Consider the following 25,250-nt stretch of genomic DNA (forward strand, 5'->3'; position numbering starts at 1 on the left):
GAATCGTGTGTCCTGAGACAGATCTTCTACTCCCTCCCTGGCACCTCTCACAAAGAGCAGGAGCTGGTCAACTCCAGATCCTGTCTCACGTGCCATCAAGTCTGGCTGTGAGGCCCACAGCTCAGGAGAGACATTCATGAACTGAACTTTCTCAGGCCAATAAGAATGATTAAGAAGCTGAAAAATAGGCCTAATGGAAGATTCAAGAAAACATGATTTATTTTTATTAGGCTTGATAAAGGTGGAGAGTACATAAGTGCTTGGATGGGCAGAAATGCTTTCATAGCAGGCTCTTCAACTTAGCAGTCAATGATCTAACAAGACCAGTGGCTGGAAATTGGATCTGGGTGCAGTCAGACTAGAAAACTAACACATTAAAATCTCCATACCAGTCCTTCTCTCTCAAAAAAACCCAACCAACCGCTATCAGACCATCTTCTGCACAATTCCATTAAATTTCCCCAGTGCCTGTTTATTAAGATTGCTGTAAGCCTTTTAACCACATTCTGTTCAGTTAATGGTGATTATCAGCAGGATTTGCAGCTGGAATCGACGTCTCCCCAGCGTATCTTCCTATCATCTCACTGAAAGAGTCGACAGTTGAAATTCCTTTATGAATTGGCACCAGGGCATTCAGGCAGGAAGGCTGGGGTGAGCACACATTTGGCAGCTAATGATGAAGCTATGAGTTTATGTAGACCAGCCTGTCTGGAGCTGCACTCCAGTTTATTTGTAACTGCCACCCCACGTAGGACAACTGAGAGCCTAAGACACTTGGGAAAATGTCTATTTTCCCTTCTAATCACTGGTCTTAGCTAGTCTTCCAGACCTGTTCATTTATCTTGTACTATCTGCTTTATTTTGAGTAGGTATTTTTAACAGGGAATTGCCACTTCTGTGCCTTATTCATCCTTTGGCTTCTAGGCTGATGGGACTATGGAAGTATCAAGGCAGACATGTAGCACTTTGGATGTCTCTTCATTGGAGCTCTGGTCCTGCAACAAGTGAAGACAGACCCAAGTCTCTGAACTTGAGTTTGGTGGTTAAGGGCTAATTAGGTTGCAAAGGGAGTAAAAACTATGTTCCCCTGCTACAGTCTGCTTGCATCCGGAGGTTTACATGCATCTTTGCAGATTTATTCTGCTAGGCTCTCTGGATGTCTTAAAATCCCCAAGAGGGTCCAGAGAAAGTGGGACATAAACTTTGACTTTTAGAGAGTGACTGAGCTTTGAGAGCAGACTAGCTTAGCTGCAAGGTGGTGGTCTTCGAGGCTGTGGACAGCCTTGTACTGTGAAGCGACTATAACATTGAAAGCCAAATCCGGATAGTGGTAATTAAAAGAGAGTATTAGCCAAGACATCAAAGATGAGATATTACTAAGTATAAGCAAGTTTAATTGGCAGGTTCATTTCTTAAATAGTTGGTGTAGGGGAGCTATCTGGTTCACTGATCCTAATTCTTAAAATTTAGGAATAATTTGAAAATTGTGCAAGGGGCGGAGAGATTGATAGTGGCGTGTCAGTGTTCAAGCAGCCGGGCTGGATGGCTCGGATGAGTATAGGCTAGATAACCTTCAACCTGTACCATAGAAAGTAATGGAAAAGATGTCGTGGAGTTCAAAAGGCAGAAAAGGTCAGAAATATGATGAATACTAGCAAACATAGCTTTATGTAAAGGTTTTCTGTTCAAACAAACCTAATTTTGTTTATTTTGGGGATTGTGAGTTTGGTAAAATAACAGCATGTTTTTTGCAGCCTGCTTAACATTTCATATTGCACGTAATTTAGAATCTTGTGACATTCTGATCTATGTCAAAAAAAAAAAAAAGTAGCAAGCACAGAAGAAGATTTAAAACTGGCTGACAGCTATCAGAAAGTAATTATCAGTAGGCAGCCACTCGGGTTGTAGTTCGAAGGGCTTCCTCCAGGATTAGCAAGAGGGACAGTGCTAAGTGAGAATCATTGCTTATAAAATGTGTCGTGATTGGCACAAATGCTGGTCAGACAGTGCATAACTCTGACAGAACTGTCACGGCGTGACCGGGATCACTTAGTTCACAGAATCTGTTTCAAGATAATGCATTTTAACCAAGCCAAAGGCAATTATATACCTGGGAACAGGGAACGTGGAGCACATAGGTAAAATGTGAGGCTTAGAAAAGACTCAAAATAGATGTATTAGTGATATAATAGCCAGTCAGTTCCATCAACCTCTAAAAGTTGATTTTTAGAGACAAATTGATCTTAAGCCAGTTTTAGCCATCTAAACATGAAGCACAGTCATGGGATGCAGACACACACCCCCCTATTAAAAAAACAAAACCAAAACAAAAAAAACCCCACAAACCACCAGTACAGGGCAGATCATTGAATCCTAAGTCTCTCTTCCTCCCCCTCTCAGCTGAATTCAGAGATTCTACTGAATAACCTTTTGATGCTTGAAGTGAGGTGACAGAAATTCCAGCTCCTGTATCTGTTATTTTACCTTCATAAATGGTTTTAGTAAGACCAGTACAATAGTATTACGTTGATTTTCTGATCTCCATATTCTTAAAACATCATTGCGAGATTGAACAAGGTGCAGGTAAGAGACCCAAAGCTGATTTAAGTGTGGCATAAAATACCTTGTGGTGAGATAATGCATGAGCTGGAATTAGTTCATTTATTAAAAAGATGGTTGAGAAGTGACTTGATTACAATGTGTAAGTACTTTCAAAGGGAGAAAACACCAGGTACTAAAAGGCTCTTTAGCATAGTATAGAAAGACATAAGAAAAACAATCAACTGCTAGAAGCTGAAGGCAAATTCATATTAGAAATCAAGCAGCGATATTAGTACCGCTTTAGCCACAAATAAGTTATTAGGTTCTGTACAGAAGAAAGAGGATAAAATTTATCTGTGATACCCAGAATGTCAGGCAAATTTGCCAAGTTGTCTCTCCTGACCATAAACCTTACGAATCTGTAAAACCAGAAGTGTTTTAATACAAATTTTCTTTATTTCATTCAAAACTACCTGGAAAAATATGGCGTTCTTACTCCACTCAAGGATTTAGTTTAAATCGAATCAAGAAGTTTTTAGATTAAAAGACTTTAAAAGACATGGTGTCAAAGTAATCGCTCTCTGCATTATTCAGGGAGAGAAGACTCAGATTGCCAGATTTAATAATATTTCAGTCTATAAGGCAATGGAAAAATTAGAGGCATCTCAAGAGTGCCTTACTTTACTTGGCATCTATACTTCTAAGTGTTTCTGTTATCTTCTGTGACATTTGCTAGCTGCAGGTGACAGTGGCAGTGTAGTACCCTACTCCAATAGCAAGACGAGACTCTGTTGGAAGGACATTTTAAATAATGAGAGCTAATCAAGCCGTTAAAGCTCATCCTTTCTTGTTATGCGGCTGTTCCAGAGGTGTGTTTTCCACATATTGCAGACTGTGCCCAAAAGAGATGGATAAGTTGCCATGCACACACTCCCCACACACACTGTGCGCTACAACATTGTAGTAGAGAAGCAGGTGTTTGCCCACCATCGCGTCTCTCTTTCTTTCTACATCAAGTTGCTTTTAATTTTTAGGCTTTTCCACCTTTCTGGAATAGGCTGGTACAGTTGCATTGCTCTGTTAGTCTTTTAAGTGAAAAAAATGTTCACATTGGATTACAAAGTCGCTGTGTTACAGAGGTGAATGTACAGAGAACAGTATTAACTAAGACTTAGTATGTGATCTCCTAGATTACTAACTGCAAGTTTTTATTTCTTTTCCCTGAGTATTAACATATGTAGTTTTATTGCTTTATTGCATTATGTCCTTTTAGTGAACTTTTTTTTTTATTATAATAAGGTGAAAATAAATTACTCTTTTTTTTTCTGAGGATAAGAATAAAATTAGCTCTCATTTTCTCTTCCGCTGATTTTGGATACTTTGATGATCGGGTTCTCTTTGTAGATTGTTTTTTTCATGGTCACTGACTGTATTCAATGCACATTTCCAGAAAGCAGTTCCTAGATAAGCTGAGTGCAACAATCTAGAGAAAGGAGGACCACACAATTACCATCTCTTATTTAAAATTTGGTCTTTGTGATTCATTCTTAATATAGAAAACATCTGATGACAAAATAAGGAAGTCTAGGGGATATGAGCTGTGCAAGCATGTTTTGGCTACTTATTTCTTTAGTGTCTAAATAGAAGAGATTTTAGAACCTAATTTGAGAACTTGTAATTACATTGTATTTATTAAATGCTTAATTAGTGAAAAATAATTAAATGTTGACTATGTTGGTGAATCTTATTTTAATGTCCAGTTTCACTTTGTTTTTTCTATTCTAGATAAACTTTCCTTGGAAGGAATAGTGGTGCAACGTGCTGAATGCAGACCTGCAGCTAGTGAAAATTATATGAAACTGAAAAGGTAGGAGTGCTCTATTACAAACGGATACGTGATACCTGACTTTGATGCTCTTATTACTGCCTTACTAGGGATGGATGTCTTCAGCATCATTATGGTCTTACACAGGGTTTATGGAGGATCAGAACTGTTCTTGCTTTTGAGGTGGATTTACTGTAGGGAAGGAATGAAGACAGATGAGGGGCTTGTACCTCCCTCTGGTATTGTCTGGTGGGATGATGTAGACTTCTGCGTTCCATCATGTGCAAAGCTCTTAGTAGAGCACACATTGTGCCTCTTCATACCTGAATGTATGAATGTATGGCTATTTGCAAATGTAATTAAAGCTGAATTTCCTGAGGACTTAAAGGTTTACATTGGTGGGGTGAGGACAAGCTTCTTGTGTGCGAGTTTCTGTGTGGATTGTCCAAATTTAATTCCACTATCCCATGCACCTCTGAAAAGATATTTTAAGTGCCCAAATAGGAAAAAGTTCAGGGAAAAGCGCAAGACCTACACTGGCATGCTTGTTAGAAAAGGTAATGGCTGAAAATGTCACAAGTGGCATGGGAACCACAAGACATAAATTTTACAGAATCATTCAGTGACTTTTGAAAATCAAATCTGATACATCTAGAATTTACCATGCGACTCATATATCATATGGATAATTAACTTGATGACGTTCTCTAGTAATAAATCAGATTTTGAATTGAATTGTGCATTATGTGAAATATAGTTATATATTTTAAGCATATGGGTTTTAATTAAATCACCCTTTTATATTGTGAGTTTGTTGCAAATAGAGAAATGCGAAGCAGGACATTTCAGGAATAGAATCGTCTATGACTAGTTTTAGAATCATCAAAAGAAATGCAGAAAAGGCAAAGTGGTGTTTTTCCCCAACTCCTGATCTGTTTTCTTTGTATCATATACTACATTTACAATATCTTATGTTTTATTAACCTCCTCTGTCATCTAAACTGCTCCAGTATGTCCTTATTGTGTTCATTCAATTTTGAGACTTTATGGTCTAGCTGCTGGCAAATCATTACCACAAGTTTGCTCATGTACAGTGAACTACTTCATTTCAGACTGTGTTCTGTGATTGCTATCATGATGTTTGTCATCAGTGTGAAACAGAGTATGAAGCAAATGTGATATTGCTAGGAAAGGACTCATTTCAATCTGGCGCTTTTGAATATATACAAATATAGTCTGTGGAATGTATTTGCTTCATAATTGTTTTAATCACAGGTTGCCTGATCTAAGTGCTTTTTTACATTTTGTCTTCCATTAGTTGATCAGATAAGCTGCTTCTGGTAGGTCCCCAGCAGGAGACCGAAACAAACCTGATAGCTTTAATGGCATACTTCCCAAACTTTGAATTTTTCAGCATGCTACTTTCTGTCACGCACGCATGCATGCAGCCTCTCCAGGTCTTCGATTTTGTCATGTTCCGCTCCTGTAGGAGCAACAAAGATACAAACACAAAGGCAGGTTTTGTGTTTGAAAGCACTGGCAGCTGAAAACTGATGGTACCATTGTTTTTTCTTTCCTGTAGAAAAATTGTCAGACTGTGTATGCCTAGTTTCTGACTTTCCATGTTGTTAAAGATTTTTTGCCTTTTACCAGTGAGTTTAAAAAAAAAAAAAATCTGGTGAGAATCAGCATGAAATTTCGCAGATCTAGCAGTCACAGCCTCAGAAGAAATTGGTTTATGTCCAAATACCGTCTGTGGTATTTGAGTAGTAGGATCTAACTTTTCTCTTCACTCTTTCTACTCTCCCACCCTCAGCATGCTGCAGTCTGTATTTGTACTTTAAAAAAGTGACAGCATTGAAGATAAAACACATAAGTTATAGAACTCTGTTATATTAAACCATTTTTATTCTCTTTTCTATTTACTATTGTGCTTTACATAAGAGAGACTCTCTAAAGGTGGAATTGATAATATTGATAAAACAGCAAGTCTGTTGTGTAGGCTTTAAGTGCTACAATAGTAAATTGAGTCGGGAAGGAAATAAAATTAAAAGATAAATACAGTTGCTTCAAACCTTGAAGATCTAGAAAATGAAGTTAAGCTGCACACTCCAATAACTGTAATCATTTGTTTTCTGAGAGCTGACAGTGACCAAAAGGGATTATATACCTCCCGGGCGTTAAAGGTGGATACAGATCCCCTCTATTTTACTATCTGGGTCAAGGAAGTTGGCTGCTGGGTGCGTGATATTTTATTTCCATGCTGCTCTGTAGAGTTTCAATGAGAGGACAGAGTGATGGTCTTACGATGGGGCTGCCAGCAGTAAGGTGGGAGATCTGTGTGACATGAGGGTTTAAGGATGGGTAATGAAAGCACAGAATTTGGTGACAGGTATGGATGAAAGCAAATATAGCAGACGGGAGGGTTTTTTCCCCAGGGAGCAGCTTTTGATTTCATTACAGAAAGGGTGTAGATGGCTGATGTTCAGAACACTTTGAATAGAAGGTACAAATGTGTGTCTAGGGATAACTAGTCAGAAAAATAAAACAAAGGTTGTGTGAGCTTCACTTGGTATTTTCCATTTTGGAAGTTTTGTTGTTGGCAGTTTATTTATTTTTTCCATTTTCCTGAACTTCAAGTCCTAGAAGGGGAACAAATACTATGAAACACCTGCTATCCTGCACTAGTAAAGCTTCATGCTATTGAATTTCCTAGAAATTTTTTATTAGCAATGTATTTCTTCTTTATAATACCTTAATGATTAGTTGTACATTTGCAGTTACTGCTGGTGATGTTACTGCAGCTAGCTGGAAAATAATATGTGGTTTCCAAGCACCTGCCCTGATTTCTGTCTTGTGGGAGTGGATCTCATGGTCCCACTTAAAAATATTTGGACCATGTGGACTCTGTTCCCAAGTGTGGACAGTTTTACTGTGTGATAGGCACAGAAGATACTGTCCCTACGCTACCTGTTCTGGTTGATACTTCCCTTCTGTTGATACTTCCCAAACCTGTTGGATGTAGGAAGATGGTGGCGTGTGAACTGTTGTAGCAGAGGGTGTGTATCACAGATGGGGTTACACACATGGCCCGTTGTACAGCATGCACTATATCTGCACCGGTCTTGTGCACCCACCATGCATGTCACCTTAAGTAGGTGACCTTTCCCGTCTGCCAGGCTGCCCTAGGCAGGCTCCACATCCACCCCAGCCAATTCCATCCAAACTAGATTATTTTCTTCATCTCACTATAGTCAGCTTTCCACCATAAGTAGGCATTATCTGTCCCTTAATTTTGTTTTTCTGAGGCTTAAAAGATTTTTATTTCTATGACCTTCATTCCATGGTCCCAGTGTTTAATCATCTTGGGGTTAATGACTCCCCAGAGAGGAAGGTCTTCCAAGAGTGTAGTCTGCACTGACAAGGATGCGACGCAGGGAGAGATGAGTCCCCTAAACATTCAAGATCCTCTCAGGCTATAGATGACTGGAGAGGAGATGAGAATAAGATTTTGATACTCCCGAGGGGCTTTCACTGTGTGCAAAAGAGAGAAAATGGAGGACGGACACGCACCCCATCTCAGATTCTCTCTGCCAAATTACCTATTTCCATCTTTGCACAGGTCCTCACTTCTGTTCTGTTCATCCCTCTGACCACAGCAAACTCTCTTCTTTCCCAGTTCTTTCTCAGTCCCCCTTTCCCATTTCTGTTTACTTCTATTTCTCCATTGCCTCACAGAAATAATTTTATTTTCAAAAATAATTTGAACACATAGGTATCATACACTCAAACTACATTTCATTTTGAGGAAAAGTTAAGAAGGAAAAAAAAATATCTCTGGGAGCAGCTTCTGCAGTGCTCCGATTCGAACTGACATTGTCAAGATGAATAGCTACATCGAGGTCTCCAGGATTGCTCAGGTCCTTTGCAACGAGGTGGCTGAACACTGGGCTTGCAGTTCTCAGGGGAGGTTTTGGAGGCACCTGCAAAGCGCAGCTCAAGCAGTTGTGAAATGCAGTGTTTGATAGCACGTCTCCAGCAGTAGTGGATGGCAGGCAAAAACTGGGATAAAATCAGAACCCTTCTTTCATTCTCAGATGTGCTGGTGAAATGCTGGTCGCCTTTTGAAATGGATTTTGGGAGACTGTGATTCAACTGTAAATAATCAGAATTACTGAACTCTCCCAAACGGTATACCAAATGAAAAAGAAGGATTCCCAGGATTTCAGAATCTGAAAGTGAGATGCAGTGAGGTTGGTAATTCCTACAATTCTCATATGTAGCTTTAAAATATGTCTTGAAGATCATTAGTGAAAATGGTAGTTGCCAACATGGCAGCTTGTAACAAGGCTGTAAGAATGTCTTCTTGCTTTTTCTGTTAAGAGTTTTCTACAGAGACTGTAATTAAAATCCTTAGAAAGAGCTCCTGGAAGAAACACGCATGATAGGCTTTTAGGAGAAATGGGTTGTAAGCCATTCTACGATAACTAATGAACTTCCACATTTGAAAAGTTACATTTCTTTACAACCATATTACGGAGGCCACTAGAAGTCCTGACACCTGGTGGTCCAGACCAAGCAAGTGAACTTTAATTAGTACAGACTAGTCGCTCATCTTCTCTAAAATACTGTGAGAGTATTGACTGACTGACAGTTCAATATATTGCTGAAAATGAGCATTATGCTGTATTTTTCCCCCACATGCCCCTACTAGCAAAAGAAAATGAATAATTTGACCCGCATGCCACATCATATATATTTTTGTAGATATACTCAGTTGACTATGAATTCACTTTCAAAATAAATATATATGAATGCATAGGAGGCCGTTTTTACACAAAACTGAGATTGCATCTGCCTGTCAGTCAATGCAACCTTGATTTTTCAAGTATCTAAGATCAATTTCTTTGTCTTGAAGTAAATCTCAGCATGATACAAAAAGACATTTCCTAGGAGGTTTTCAGTAACCCATCATTAAGTACAAAAAAAATTATGTTTTTTTCCATGTGCTAAAATATTTCCAATCCCATTTTTTCCTGGACAATAATGTGCAATTTGTAGAAAATTATCCAATAAGCACGTTCATAAGGGTTAAACTGTACTGTTGAGAGATGTAGTCTATATTTCCCTTATGTTCCTGGACACCCACCAGTTTTTACAAATCAAGAAAACACCATTCTACTTGTGAACAATTGGACCGCAATGTAGCAGGCACACTAATACTTAAGTTTCTTGGTCCATTTTTGGTCCATTTTTCACATTTTTTGAATAGAGTAATGGAGAGGAGCAAGTAAGAAAAATAAGGTTAAAGTGAAATGAGTTCAGCAGCACGGAGGAATGGTTATTCCTCATTTCAGAGGTCGAGAGAGTTGCTTTTGTTGGTTTCGTATGTATTTCTTTGTGATCTTGGACTCTTTTCTCTGTGTCTTGTCTTTTCCATTTTGTCTGTTGTCTTTTACTGTTCTTTCAAGTGCTGTTCTGAGACTGGGTTTTGATAGGTCTTTTATATTGCCGTGCTTTTTTTTGTTCAGTGATATGAAAAGGACCTAATTTTGGTTGCTGCTTCCAGCCATCATAATAGTGCTAATAAATATGGAATAACCTACTGTTGGTAATGTAGCAGGTGTTTTATGATGTTTCTCTTAAACCTGCAGCTGGACACGGAAGGTTACTATATCCTTTTTGCCCTGTTGTCTTCAGCTTCTAGCAGCCAGGTGTATTAAGCTAATTTAGGGGCAGTAGGAAAAAAAAAAGGGAAAAAAAAGAGATGCATTAAACATTCTTTATTATTTTTTGCAATATACTTTCTATTATGTGAATCATATTAGCTATGGAAAACTGATAGACCTTTGATCTGAATGTTGGATGCCGGTTTCCTTCCTTTTGCAAATGCCTGGAGACAGAAGAGAAAAAAAAAGTTGGCTGCTTTGTTGGCTGACTTACCATTGTCCTTTTGTTTCACCTTAAAATGGCTTAGTTAGAGCGTGGCATGAAATCTGCTTTCTTTCCATCTTTTAAATATCATCGTTTCCAGGTGACAGGCACAGAATCACAGAATGGTTGAGGTAGGAAGGGACCTCTGGAGATCATCTGGTCCAACCTCCCTGCTCAAGCAGGGCCACCTAGAGCCAGTTGCCCAGGACTGTGTCCAGACACCCTTGCATTTCTCTGGAATTGAAACCGTGTGATAAGATGCTGCTGGGATGCTTTCATGTTTCTTAATAGTGCCCATACTGAATGCGTTCTGTGCTTTTTAGAAAGGCGCATTGTTCAGAGGAGGCTAGCGTGAAGGTCGTTTTCAGAAAGAAGAGAGACGCTTAGCGATGCATATTTAAGAAGAGTTTATGGCAAATGTTGCATGGATTTTTCCTTATACCCTGGGGAAGGAACTGTAGAGTTCTCATTGTCCTGTTTCTTTTAACATGAAGTTCATGAAGCACTATTCCTCTTCTGCTGATTACACTACTCTGTTTCCCCTGCTATCAGAGGCGTTGCATTTAAGAACATATCTAGTTTGCCTTTGTGGTAATTAGCCAAAAAGCATCCCTTTCCTTTTTATCTGCTGTAAGGGGTGAGGCTAAAAATAGTCACTCTGGAATATGTTTAGCTTTCAGTTGTAGCCAGCTCCTTCAGGCTGAAAAAAGCCCTATTCAATACCAGTGCTCAGCACCAGAAGTTCTGGATGCTTGTATTTCCAGTAAACCTAAATATCAGTGGCATGGATTCCTTCTCTTGAAACCAAAGCCTTTGGTGTCGTACAGCGCAGGAGGTCTTTAACCTTACTGCTACCACAACTGCAATAATTACAAAGGTGTCTCTTCCGCTAAGGTCTGTTCCAGATTTCAATGAGGGACTTGTTTAGCACTTAGGAACATCCTTCCTGTTCCCAGGGCAGCACCAATTCCTTCTTTTCATCTTCTTTTCCATCTGCAGTATGAAGGTCACACTATAATGAGTGAAAATACCTGAAAAGGAGTACAGTTTTAACTGTCATGACTTATCCTGTGTTAGTAGACATAGTAACCTTCCGTTCTTTTTGTTTACCATCATGCCTGACCCTGTCAGGGAAGGTGGTATAGCTAGCTGGTATACAAAAGGCCATTTCTACATCAGTGTGAGAGTTGGGATGTAAATCTTCGTTTTCTCTGTTGCAGAGCAGAGCTCACTGAAGCTCATGGATCTCTTCCTAGCCGCCATGCCAGATGCTATAGTCATGCTGAGTACTGCCGGTGTTCTGGGTTCTGCAAAACTGCTTTGGCAACTGACAGGCTGACGAGCTCAAATTTACACAATATGTAGAATGTCAGAACCACAGCACATCTTCTATTTTTAAGCAACTTTGTTCACATACTACCGATGATATTTGCAATTTGTGAGAGATCAGTAGACGAGTATCGTCCAACAGTTACCCTGCTGCCAAGGAGCTCCAAAATTGTATGATATCACTGAGTACTAAAAGTTATTTTTGTGCAAAATCAAAGACAATTGTCACCAGGTGGCAAGCTCTGTTGATGACATATTGATTTCCTGGCTTATTAAAATATTCCAGAAATTCTTGAAACTGCAGAAAGGCACTAAAACAAGGGCCTGAAGGGTAACAGGGTATGTATGTGTCCATCCAAATAGCACTTGTTACTTGGGACATTGCCAAGTTCAAACAAGTTCTTAGTTGACAAACCATCCATCCTCTATTTCTCTTTTTTGTTTTTATGGAGTGTCTGTCTGTAGGGCTCCAGTGCTGCTCAAACTGGGGTTCCCTGTGATCGGTGAGTGATCTTATTCCTCAGGACATGACAAAATTCCAGTGGTAGCCTAATTCCTAGAGTGCCACAGGGCCAGCTACGCCATGGGGGAAGCAAACAGGGGTATCTCCTGTGCTCCCGAAGGCTCTGTGGATGAGAAAGATCCCAGCTTTAGAAACCAATCACAGCATTCCATTTTATGGGAGAATCTTTCAACCTCTAAATACCTCAGATATTCATAAAAGATACTGAAGTACTGCAACCATCAGTTAATACTCAGATGCAATCCTGAAACTTTTTCCAAAAGAGAGGATATTGTGCAGCCTTCTGCCAATGCCTGAGTCTGGTACATTTTTGAAATGGCTTGGAAGTTGAATTCAAATGAACACCATAAAATGAAAATAATAGTAAGAGAGAGATAATGTAAAATCCTTTGAATTTCAGTCATGTAAATACTTCAACTCACCTTTTTACCCCTTGAATTGTCTGGATAGAGAAAATGACACTGCCAGTATCAGAGGGCAACAAATTATACTGAAGTTGCAAATACAGTGAAGGAGCTTTAAAATCCTAAAGGTTTTATTTACATTTCAAAACAAGTGCGAGTCATTTTTGTATATTTTTCACAAAAGCTCCTTTACAGAATGTTGCTTTCCACAGCTTGAAAGAAGCAGAAATGAACAGAAAGAACCATTGCCTAAAATATTTCTTACATACATTCACGTGCATTCACAAACCTAACATTACTATAAAAGTGATGGTTTTCAAATTCTTTGTATTTTCCATGCCTGCATTTAAGTACAGACACATCTGCTTATTGCCTTGAGAGAAATGCATACTGCTATTTTAATTCTGTTACCATTGCAAGACCAACATGGCTGTGAGAGGAGAGGATCATTTCTCTTTGAAATGGTATTTTATCAGCAGAATGCAACTTAAATGTCAGTGCTAGTAATGTGCAAATCATGAAAGTATTCCTTCCTTTTGAGTCTGCATTCGGTTTGATATTTGCAAGTTGCTTTGTGCTTTTTAATGAAATACGTTTCTGAAGTGAACCTCATAGACAATAATCATACATTCCCTGGGGTTTCTGGCTATGATCTATTATGATATTTCTGCGAAGCTATTGCCTCCTTTGTTTGCAGTTTATGATTTTGGCTAGGATTTAATCATTGTCAGTTCAGTATCTGTGATGCTTCACCAAAAATTTCACGTTATACGTTAAGCAAATACCATCAGCGGGACTCACATGCATGCATCTGCAGGGTGGAAAGAGTATTACAAGTCTGGCTGTAAGCACGATTATTGAATAGTACAGTGTCCATGTGAAACCATTGTAGGACTTATGTGCTTTATCCATACCTGAGATTGGAATGGGAAGATTTTTCTGAGATAACCTTGTCCCTTCCACGCTGTGATGTAACCCGGCAGGAAAGCGTGAGAGCGCTGTGGACTCTGCACCACTCAGTTTCTTCCTTCCCTGGTGCCCATGGCAGAAAGCTGGAACTGAGCAGTTTTCTGAGAACTACCTGTAATCATTAAGGTTTAGGGTCAGTGTTACTTTAGTTTACGATTTTGTTTGAGTTTGTTCTTGTATTATATGGTTGTCTTCTGTAGCACACGCATGTATGGTAATACACAAGGTCCTGCACCTGCATCAGGGCGGTCCCCGATATCAGTACAGACTGGGTGATGAATTGGTCGAGAGCAGCCCTGTAGAGAAGTACTTAGGATGTCGATAGATGAAAGATTGAACATCTCACTGGGGAAGTTCCACTGAACTGGAGGCTGGCAGATGTTACCCCCATTTACAAAAAAGGGCGGAAGGAGGATCCGGGGAACTACAGGCCTGTCAGTCTGACCTCGGTGACGGGCAAAGTCATGGAACAGGTTATCTTGAGTGCTATTAATGAGCACATACAGGTTAACCGGGTGATCAGGCCCAGTCAACATGGGTGTATGAAAGGTAGGTCTTGCCAATCAAACCTGATCACCTTCTATGACAGGGTGACCCGCCTGGTTGACGAGGGAAGGGCTGTGGATGTAGTTTTCCTTGACCTCAGTAAAGCCTTTGATAACAGTTTCTCATAGTGTTCTGGTTGAGAAACTGATAACTGCTGGCCTGGATAGGCACACCCTCCTTTGGGTTAAAAACTGGCTGGATGGCTGGGCCCAAAGAGTGGTGGTAAATGGGGCTAAATCCGGCTGGAGGCCGGTCACCAGTGGGGTTCCCCAGGGCTCAGTGCTGGGTCCAGTTCTGTTTAACATCTTTATCAATGACCTGGATGAGGGGATTGAATGTACCCTCAGTAAATTTGCGGACGACACCAAGCTGGGAGGCTGTGTCGATCTGCTCGAGGGTAGGGAGGCCCTTCAGAGGGATTTGAACAGACTGGATTGTTGTGCTGAGGCCAATGGCATGAGCTTTAACAAGGCCAAGTGCAGAGTCCTTCACTTGGGGTATAAAAACCCCAAGCATCGCTATAGGCTCGGGGAAGAGTGGCTGGAGAGCTGCCTGGCGGAGAAGGACCTGGGGGTCTTGGTTGACTACCGGCTTGATATGAGCCAGCAGTGTGCCCAGGTGGCCAAAAAGGCCAATGGGATACTGGCATGTATCAAGAATAGTGTGACCAGCAGGAATAGGGAAGTGATCCTGCCCCTGTACTCGGCACTGGTGAGGCCGCACCTGGAATATTGTGTCCAGTTTTGGGCCCCTCGCTTTAAGAGAGATATTGAGCTCCTGGAGCGAGTCCAAAGAAGGGCGACCAAACTGGTCAAGGGGCTGGAAAATAAAACTTATGAGGAGTGGCTGAGGGAGTTGGGGCTGTTTAGCCTGGAGAAGGGGAGGCTGAGGGGAGACCTGATTACGGCCTATAAATACTTGAGAAAAGATGGTGGGGAGGTAGGGGAAGGGCTCTTTACATTAGTGTTGGGTGATAGAACAAGAGGAAATGGGTATAAGCTTAGTCAGGGGAGATTCAGGTTGGATGTTAGGAAGCATTTCTTCTCTGAAAGGGTTGTCAGCCACTGGAATAGGCTGCCCAGGGAGGTGGTTGAGTCCCCATCCCTGGATGTGTTTAAGAATAGGGTGGATGATCTACTTGAGGATATGGTTTAATGGGGATTAGGGATGGTTGGACTCGATGATCTCTAAGGTCTTTTCCAACTTAGAAATCTATGAATCTATGAATCTATGAGCCGGCAATGTAGACAGGAAAGGGGAAGTGGTTTTAAAATGACAGAGGGTAGATTTAGATTGGACATAGGGAAGAAATTTTTTACTCTGAGGGTGGTGAGACACTGGCACAGGTTGCCCAGAGAAGCTGTGGATGCTGCATCATTGGGAGTGTTCAAGGTCAAGTTGGATGAGACTTTGAGCAACCTGATGTTCCTGCCCAAGACAGAGGATTGGACTAGATGATCTTTAAAGCTCCTTTCTGACCCAAACCGTTCTGTGATTCTATGAAAGGTATACGTGGATGTAAGACTGGACAGTCAGTTTCATGCCTAATGCAACTGACTCCTGCCCATGCAGTGAAGGCAGAAATGCCATGTTGCACAGGAGTTTTGCCTTGGAGGCAACTGTTCCAGGTGACGGCCCTGTGCTTTCCCAACACCTCACAAAAAGCCTGAGATGTCCAAGTACAAAGTTAAAATGGATGGTGTGGCACCTGAGAGTTGTCAGCTCCTTCTGTTTTAGGTGCTTGGAAGGCATGAGTTTGGAAGCAAGGTGTAGCATAAAGTTAAACCGAGGGAGATTATATGCTGGTATTTGAAATTAAAGTTTCCAATAGAGTGTAATTAATATAGCAAAGCCATTAAATGGAAGTAACAATTAAAAAAAAAAGAAGTTTGCTCATCTTCACTCAAGTTTCTGACACATCTGAACGCTGATAATGTTCTGCACTAAAAGGGAGTCTACACAACTGAATTAATATCCTGTTGATACCCATGTATATCATACCAGTATATAATGATATATGTCACCTGCCCTATCACAATTCTTTCTTTTTTTCTCTTTGGGATCCATTGTCTTTACTAAGGTGTTGTAATATAGCCATCTAAAGCCATTTCTAATTGAGCCGTCTCTGAACAATTTAGAAACCACTGCGTGCACAGACCAGAACTTACACTTACGAGGTGGAGCAGGGCAATGGTGCCTGTGGCAGCAGACTGACTGAAGTTGGGATCTTTTGGAGGACAAACTGTTTTTTTCAATTGCTCGCTCTGTGCGTGTGCCCTTTCCATCCCTCACTTCTCCTTCCCCTCTCATCCAGCGTACTTACCTCACTCAAACTTTTAAGTGTGCCAGATGCTGCTGGTGTTGCCAAGCACTGCCGAAGATTTGCCGATTGGAATTTAGAGTGGCCCTTTCTGACTGGGATGAAATTGCAAGTGAATTTATCCAGGGACCATCTTCACCAGTGATTTTAAAACCTAAAGCAATTGAATTCTGTGCTCAACTCATACAATGTGTTCTACTGACAATTTACATTTGACTTTACAAATAACTAATGCCAGAGATGGCAAACTTCCAACTTTATTAATGTATTAGTCCATCGTGGCAGACATTTCACAGAATTCATTCTGCTGCAAGTCCAAAAAGACCTGCCGGAAATTAACAGGTACAGCACTATCTTGCAGGTCCTGGACACACTGAAACAGTAACTGAGAGAAGTGTGAACAGATTGGGTCATAACCAAAATTAATGCCAGTGAAGTGTCTATGTTAGGCCTTTGAATACTTAAGTATTTTTGCAGGAATATCTGACTAATCCTTTTTTTAGTGCTAGTGGCAGAATCAGGAGGAACTGTACCCTGCGACTTGTAATACAAATTCGAATTACTGTCCTGCTGTTCCCTCAGATTGTGTGTATGAGCTTGAGTGCTGACTGAGACCTTGCCAAGGAGGAAGATAAAGAAGAAATAGTAACAAATTAGGAAAAGAAACAGCTCACCAAAGAGCTTTCCTCTGCTCCTTCTGCTCTTGGACTGTATTCAGTTCTGAGGCTTTGCGTAGCACTCCCATTAACAGGCATAGGGAAGTTTGGGATTTTACAGGATTCGCTTCTGTGAATAACATAAGGGTCTAGCTTCATGATTCCAGTCTGCAGACGGTGGAGATGCATGGGCTTCTGTCATTCTGCAGAATTGGTTGAACCGTGTTAACTCAGGTTAGAATAAGTTAGGAATGTGACAACAGCTTTAAGATGAAGAATCTAAATGTAAAAAAATAGTCTAACACAAGTGCTTAACTTCTCACAAACGTAGGCTCTTGTTAATCCTTAGACCATCATGACCATGACAATGCAACTGCTTAGGTTTAAAAGCAGAGGGAAGTGAAAAAATCACTTGCGAAATCGTTTTGATTAAAAAAAAAAAAAAGTTTAGTTGGGGCTAGCAGCAATGAGATGCACATTCTGGCTGCTAAGCTCGTTTTTAAAGTTTCCTGTGTCATATCTGAAAGAAGGAAAAGAAAGGATCCTAACTCTCCGACAGTGTTAACTGTAACTGTTTCTGAGCTTAAAAAAAGCCCTATGTTCAAAACCTGTTACAAGGCTGAACATTATCTGTATCGTAGTTCACTTTACTTTTTCTAACTAGAAAGCAGACAGGAGAAACGTGAATGCAAAAATATCCATGGCCAGATTTCTTTATGTGAAAACGGGAAGATAATCCTAGCTTTCAGGAATATTTTGAATTGAGAAGTCATCCTGAAAGAGAAATTTCACTGTACGTGTATGTAGGTGGGAGTATAAAAATGTGTGATAAAAATAGCAGACTACATGGAAATCAGCACTGATACATGAGTGCATACCTGGAGATGTTACATGATAATATCTGAGAGAGAAACATGCATTAGACCTGTATTTATAGAATACTTTTTAAAATGAAAAAATAAACACTTTCTATAATTTTCAAATAGTGTTTCAAATAATCACTTTGTTTTGAATTCTAATTTCAACTCAAACATTGACTCCTGTTCTCACTTTGGGAGATAAGAAAGATCAAGATCATTTAACTAATTTGCAGTCAGTGGCGCATGTTGAAAAGGGACTTTTCAACAGAGAGTACCTACTTTTCAAGGACTTTCTCAGAAGTAAAATACAGGGAATAAACATTGCATCCTGAAAGTTTGAAACTGTGATCAAAATGCTTAGAGCACTAAGAAATGGCTGTATGACCTTTTAGTTGACAAGAGGTTAATTGATCAAAATCATGATTCTCAAAACAAGCGGGTGTTTTTGTTGTCTCTCCCAAGGCACAGCTAAGGGCACAAAACCTGAGAATTTTCGTGCACGGTCTGTTTGGTATCCAAAGCAGAAGATAACATTTTTGTAGATTGACAGAATGTATAACTTCATGAGGTAATTTGTTTATACTGTATGAAATAAACTTCCTTTCAAGTGGGTATTGGTAAACCAACTGAGAAAACCATTGGTACTTTTATTCAGCACTATTTAGTGATTCTCTTACTGTACCTAATGTCTTCAGAAAAACACTTTTCAGATGTGCTTTTAAGTGTCAGTTGGTCTTTGTCATTATCAGCATGATGCGGTAGCAGCATCTGTCTATGGGAATGCAATTTATGATAAAATACAGCTAATTAAATCCGTGGAGGATTTATATTCACTCATGCTGTGAAACTGAATCACACAAATATTTCCTGTTAAATTGTAACAGAATTAAAGTATCTGTTTAATTTTTAACTTCTCTGCACCTAAATCCTTTTTCCCTGTCTTTCTACCACAAATGTAAAGTCATGTGAAAAACACTTTATTACTGCATTATTGACCAGGAGAGATACTCGGGGTAACTTGCTGAGAAACACCTACAGCAGAGTTATGCTGCCGCATAATGGAGTAGGAGTAATGATGTAGGTTTTACAAACTGACACCTGAATCACCCCATCTGAATACATTATTAAAACTGGTTTTATTGCTATTTATTTGTTTTAGCTCTTTTTGTGTTAGTAGACAAATATCCGATGTAGTATCCGCTCTAGGAGGAAAAATGCTTCCCACAAACTGGTACAGTACCATAGCAAGGATAAAGCTAGCAAATAGTTCTTCCAGATTTGAGCCATTTTATTACAATCACGCACAAATATTTTTTCCTCTTCTCTATCCTGAACTCTTAGAGTTGCCTTGGTGTGGCACAGAAAAAGTTATCAATTAATACATTCTTTTGCTGTTTTTTAAAAAAAATAACTTTGAATGTTGCTTGGATATTAGTTTGTACTCTGTGGAGGATTTTTATTGTATCACATTTGGATATTTTTATTTTTTACTATTTCATTAAGCTGTATGTAAGTGAAATGCTAGGCTCGTAAATGATACATGTTAGCAGTAGCGTGCATATGCCAATTTTTGTTCCTCAGCATGCCTAAGAACCAATGCTTGTGGAAAATGAGCTGTGGTTTTGTGTATTCAAGGAAGTACATTAGTTTCTGCATAACTTGTGCCTGTGTAATCAAATTTGTTAGAACATGGATTGGAATATGGGAATTACTTGGTTTAATTACTTTATAGGCTCTTATAACCTAAGTTGTTGTTTTCTCTTACCCTCTACCCTACGTTTCTAAATGTGCATAGTACAACTGAAAGAGAGGTTTCATATGCTTGATTACCTAAGCATATAATTTGTGGAGGATAGGATAAAGTTTTGGGGAAATAAATAAGATTGTGTTTTTATCTTCTGTGTGTGTTCTGGGACTTCAGCTGTATGAAAGAAATTAAGATTTGTGAAGGCTGCTTGAAAAGCAGCTGCTTGGCCTAAACAGGTGCAGTCATTCATCTAAATTGATGAGAGAAAAGCAAACAACTCATAAACTGATCTATTGATACTATTTTCCAACAAAGATTTCAAACAGATAAAATATACATTTCTTTTAATACACTTTTTAAAAAATACTGTAAAACAGTATATAAGGAGTCACAGGTAAAGTGTTACTAGCTTTAGTGAATCCAAGCTGGTATGCATGCCAAAATGGCATACATATTTTACTTGTAGTTTTATTCCTCTGAAAGGGTCAGTAAATTCAAATGAGTTTGTACACCTCAGGGACTTCTTGGTCCCTGAACATCTGGGTGATGAGGCTGCAACAAGGCCCTTGTAAACAATATCCTCTCTTGTAGAGGAACACAACCAAATTAAACGTATGTAATTCGTGATGTGTTCCAATCTGTACATGGGCAGCTGTATGATTGATGCTGTGTAAATATTACAGAGATAAACATGAGCAATGAAAAACAGGAAGTGCCTAATTATGCATGGAGTAATTTGGAGTTACATAGATTATGGGCAGATCAATTTCAGAAACTAATGAGTGAAGCGCAAGTGTCCTATGTATCATCCAGAGAAGATGAAGAGGATTTATAAGCATATTTGCCCAAATGTTGCATATGCCATTACTTTAATAAAAGAATAAACACAGAGTTCAAGTCTGGGATTTCGGAAACCTGATGAGTGCAAAAGAGAAGTAATATTTGGTAGAGACATTCAAAACTTGCTAGAAGGTGCACGCATGAGCTCTTAACTAAGTTCAGAGAGACCCGTGTCATTTTTAGAAGCAAAGGAAACATTACACAGTCAGCTTTGATGTTTGTATGGGCCTTTTGATGTGTTTGTGTGTCTATATAAAAAATGACTGATGTACAGGACATTTATTTGGCAAAATTTAAAAGGCAGAAATTAAATGATGCGTTGAATTCATGACACGCTACACCAACCAAGTGGCTATTAGGAGCTTTTAGAGCCTGATCCCTAAATCCTATCAAATCAAGGATGAAGACTTCCATTGACTGCAGCAGATATTAAATCCAGCTCTTTAATGGTGGTGCAGAATCCTATATATTAGCTATATATTGTGGTCGTATAATACTTGGGTTTGCTTTTTAATTATTTTTTTTTTTTTTGCTTTTCTCACTGGTCTGCCTCTACTATGTAAGCAAAGAAGATACTGTTATAATGGTGGGGTTTTTTTTCCTGAAACAAAATGCGAGGTCAGGGCCACCCATTCTGTAACACTGACTTCAGAATTATTAAGTGTTGCTTTTTCAGCCAAGTGCTCTTCAGATAACCCGGCTTCTCACGCTGGCTTGACAGTTGCATCTCTTCTCTTCATTAATCACTGTGAACACAAGCAAGTTCCCTGGACTCGGTTACTGTCTGAATAAAATAAATTGAACCCGGCTTTGTCTTCGATTTTGAGTGTGAATTGAAAGTCCCCTGTAGAAGGAATTGAGGCTAAAAAGGGTCATCTGCTCTGAGCTCTCAGGGACCAGGTAATTAGCACATGCTTCCTTTTTGCCTTGTATTGAGATAAATCAGTAGTTTTCATTCAAAGTATGAGCATCTTCCTTAATTTAAAAAAGTAATGTTTTTAGTTTTGTTCAGAATGTTTCTTAAGTTAAATTAAAAAAAAATAAAAATAGCATTTGGCAAGATGCGGAAGTACTTCCAGTTCATGGCAATATTAATAAAGAAGAGAAAGAAAAGTCGGGTTTGGAGGATTTAGCTATATAAAAGCCAACTGACAAGAGAGCCATCTTGTTTGGACATAGCTTCTGACTGCAATAGATAGGAGCCTTTTGGAAACAATTCTGTCAAAGTAAATGACTCAAAACAAGCAGCTAGTAGCACATCTCCAAAGAAAATGAAGCTGTAGACTTTTTTTTTAATAAACAAGTTTACAAGAAAGAAATACTTGAGTCCATCAACAGTTTCTGCTGCTCTTTGAAGTAGCCTCAAAGATGCTCTATTTTGACTTCTGGATGGAGTTTTTAAAAGGCAATAGCTCCATCTAAAAATGGATATAAATGGATGTGTTTCTCCGAAGAACCTCTAGTGTATGAAAAAGATTCTGTCTGATGTCCCTAGTCTCCTATGTGAAGTACAGAAAATTGATATCTTATAATGGCTGTCTATTGGCCCTCTTTTCTTTTTGTTGGTTATCTTTTTTCCTCCATATTGTGCCTTTACTTCTTTTTGAAGAAATCCTCTTTTGTGGATGTAATTGTGGCTTCTTGGTTATTTAAAAAAACTCTTCCAAAAAAAATCCTAATTTTCTGTAACATGTTTCTGTCTATGTTTTCATGCTTTGTTTTCTCTAACTTTAGGAGATGGGCCTATCTGTATGCCTGTACAGATGCATAGTGTTCCCTGCTTGAGACTGTCCTTATCAGGTCATGGCTATGTTAGTTTATCCTACCTAAATGTAGTAACTCTCAAACTTCTTTTTACTTCGTTTTAGTTCATTTAGTTCTTTTCTATCATGGGTGTAAATACCCAGCTTTGTTGTGGATATCCACGTTGAACAAGTAATTTTATTTCTCTGCAGTTTCATTGACCAGCAGGAATAAATGTTTCTTTTTTTTTTCCTCTTCTGCCTGTTTTTGGCTTAATTCTTTAGCCTGCATGTTATTCCAAAGTCGTACCTCTGTGTTTATTTGCATGTCCAGGGCATGGCCCAGTGGGATTTGTTAATACTCTGTGTAATATACTCATATCCAAGGGTCATGAAAGGCATTGCATTTTAGATGGTTGATTGTATGCCGTGTTTTCAAGCAGGAAAATAGATGTATGAAGAAGCTGACTAGTCCAGATTTGGTGAGTGAACTGATGGTGATTGTCTGCATGTCCTGCCAGAAATGCAGTGGCAGGGTCACTTCCCAGCTTCAGGCAAAAAATCAGGTTCATCTTCTTTTCCTTTATCTATATGGGTCACATGAGAGGCTTCTTCTCTCCAAGACTCTGAAGTCAAAGCCTTACTTTTGAAATAATACTTACTCAACTCAGAAAGTCTTCCTTTCAGTTTTCCTTCTCTGTTTTAGGCTTATTTCCAACAATCGAATTGCAACAATGTATGCCTTTGTGTCCTTGTATTGGATCCCATCCTTCTGTGAAGAGGTACCTTTGAGCAGAAGCTAATTAAATCTACCACACATTTGGAATGACATAAATTTTTTTTTTTTTCCTCATCTACTGTAGCTGTTTATGACATTTGATTACTGCCCCAGTAATTAACATTTCTCAGGGTTGTCATTGGAAGTGAGTGAGAAGAAATCACAACAACGTCTGATATGTTTTCTCTTTCTGGATTGTCCATTTTATTGAGCTGGAGTGAGTGCTTAGCGCATCCAAATCTTCATCTGTTTCTTACAGACTTGGGTGTAGCTATGCTGTAGTTAGGAGAGACTCTGTGACTGCTCCGTTTTGATATGCCATGGAGGGCATACCTCATGCCTCAAACTCTCAGGGGAAGAGGGGAGTGCAGAGTCTCTTCAGTTTTCCTGCTAAATCCAGCACGTCATGCTTGTCCTGTTATACACATAATGTTATATTTGGTGCATATAAGATGTTTCATGCCTGAATTTAAGACATCTCTTACTGGATCAGAGCAAAACCTGTCTCACCAAATGTCACAAAGAGTTACCAGTAATGGGTGGCTTAGAGAAGACTATGAGAACAGGGCAAGCACCTGCTGGTGCTTCCTCAGCACAGTCCTTGAGTCTACAGCAGCTCATACCTCAAGGACTGTTGGATTATCCTGGAGTTTAATCACCATCAATACAGTTATCTTTTGGGAATTTATCCTTTTGAACCCATATGTGCTTTTAGGATCTGTAATATCCTGCAGCAAGAAGTTCCATCATTTCTTCACAAGTCGCTTTCCTGTGTTTGCTTTGAATTTTCCTGTCTTACAGATTTAATGCCTGCTAGTTCTGGTGTTCAAACCATATGTTTGTTCCCTATTTGTTGTCTTCCTGGACCAAATGATTTTGCAGACTTTGGTCATATCTTCATCTTTCATTTTTCTCTTGTCCAGCCCTAAAGAGTCCTACTCTTTTGTTTTCTCTTACAACATGACTTGTTCCATACTTCTTTTAATTTATACTGGGATATAATAGTGCCCCAATAGTTCTTGTTTCTTTTACTGTCCATTCAAAGAAGGGAAGACTGCCATTTTTAATGAAATTCTGTTTCATTAATTGCAGTATCTTACTGGCCTGGAAATAGTCATCCTTGCTGCTGTGGATGCATAGAATGATAATGCTGAAGTCTGACCTGGGCTTCTCAAGCCTTTAGCTCAGGTTCATTTTTGCGGTGCCAGCATATCAGCTGAGCATCTAACCAATGTGTCAGCCTCACTTTTCAGCTGCTTGGAAGAAAGGGTCTTGTGTATGAGATGTCAGCATTTCTGAAGTCATCTGGCCAGCTGCCCTGACAGTGGGTGGTACAGGGAGCCGGCTGGCCTGGGAGTGCTGGGCTCTGACGTTCCCGGGCAACTCACATGGCTGGACTGCCAGACAAGGCACCGTGGATGCTCTGGCAGCCGCTGGGCTGGAGTCCAAGATAGTTTTTGTCAGATTTGTCACCACAGCAAGCCATGGAAATGGCAGTTGTGAAATGACAGGAATTGCATTAAATTCAGTCAGCAGCTGCTGAGGATACTGGGAAAGCATATTTTGTTTTGAGAACATCATATTTGGGTTTCCAAAACAAAATTTTGAAGGATGTCTGTTTCATGAAAACTTTAAATTTTGGCTTACCTCCTGATTCAAGGTGGTTTTTTTTTTCTTGAAAACACAAAAACCATGTAATAAAAATTCAGATTTCCTACTTACGCTTCGGTTGGAAGATTATTTCTCTTTTTTTCTAAATGTTATTAGTAAGAAACTTTATTACATCTATGCTTTTTGCATTTGTATTTCTCTCATCACTGCAATGACTGTTAGTGTCTCAGTGTGCTGCTTTAATTTTCTTTTGCCTAATTTCATTTCATTACTTAATTGCACAGCCTTCAGATAACCTAACTGCTTTTTTGTTTACACCCTTGACATCCACAAATGATGATGCTTTTCAGTTGTTCTGTAGCTCAGCTCTACCTATTTGTCTCTTAGTCTTCTGATGACAGAGTAAATATGCAGCTATGGAAAATACACGTTCTTTAATGTATATTAGTAGAAGCAGATGGTGCAATCTGTTCATCGATGGAATTCAGTTTCTAAAACTGATTTAATCTGGTTTGCAGCAAATACCGCTCTGGTACCGTCTGTCATGGAACACGTGCAAAGGGAGAAGACCCATTTCAGGTTGTTTGTATTTCATTGCAGTAAGGTGTTTATTTCATGTGTTAGC

At 39.4% G+C, this 25,250-nt stretch overlaps 1 protein-coding gene across 2 annotated transcripts in view; it reads left to right on the top strand.

Annotated features, from left to right (window-relative positions):
* The window catches only part of GTF2F2 (general transcription factor IIF subunit 2), a 91,620-nt gene that overhangs the window by 38,905 nt on the left and 27,465 nt on the right, over window positions 1–25,250 (top strand). For both annotated transcript variants that reach the window (XM_086611942.1, XM_086611951.1), the window contains one exon: window positions 4,327–4,408. In XM_086611942.1, the coding sequence (XP_086468068.1) occupies window positions 4,327–4,408 (82 nt within the window). The remainder of the gene's footprint in view (window positions 1–4,326; window positions 4,409–25,250) is intronic.

The sequence above is a fragment of the Tauraco erythrolophus genome, chromosome 1, assembly GCF_009769465.1.
Source record: "Tauraco erythrolophus isolate bTauEry1 chromosome 1, bTauEry1.pri, whole genome shotgun sequence".
NCBI lineage: Eukaryota > Metazoa > Chordata > Aves > Musophagiformes > Musophagidae > Tauraco > Tauraco erythrolophus.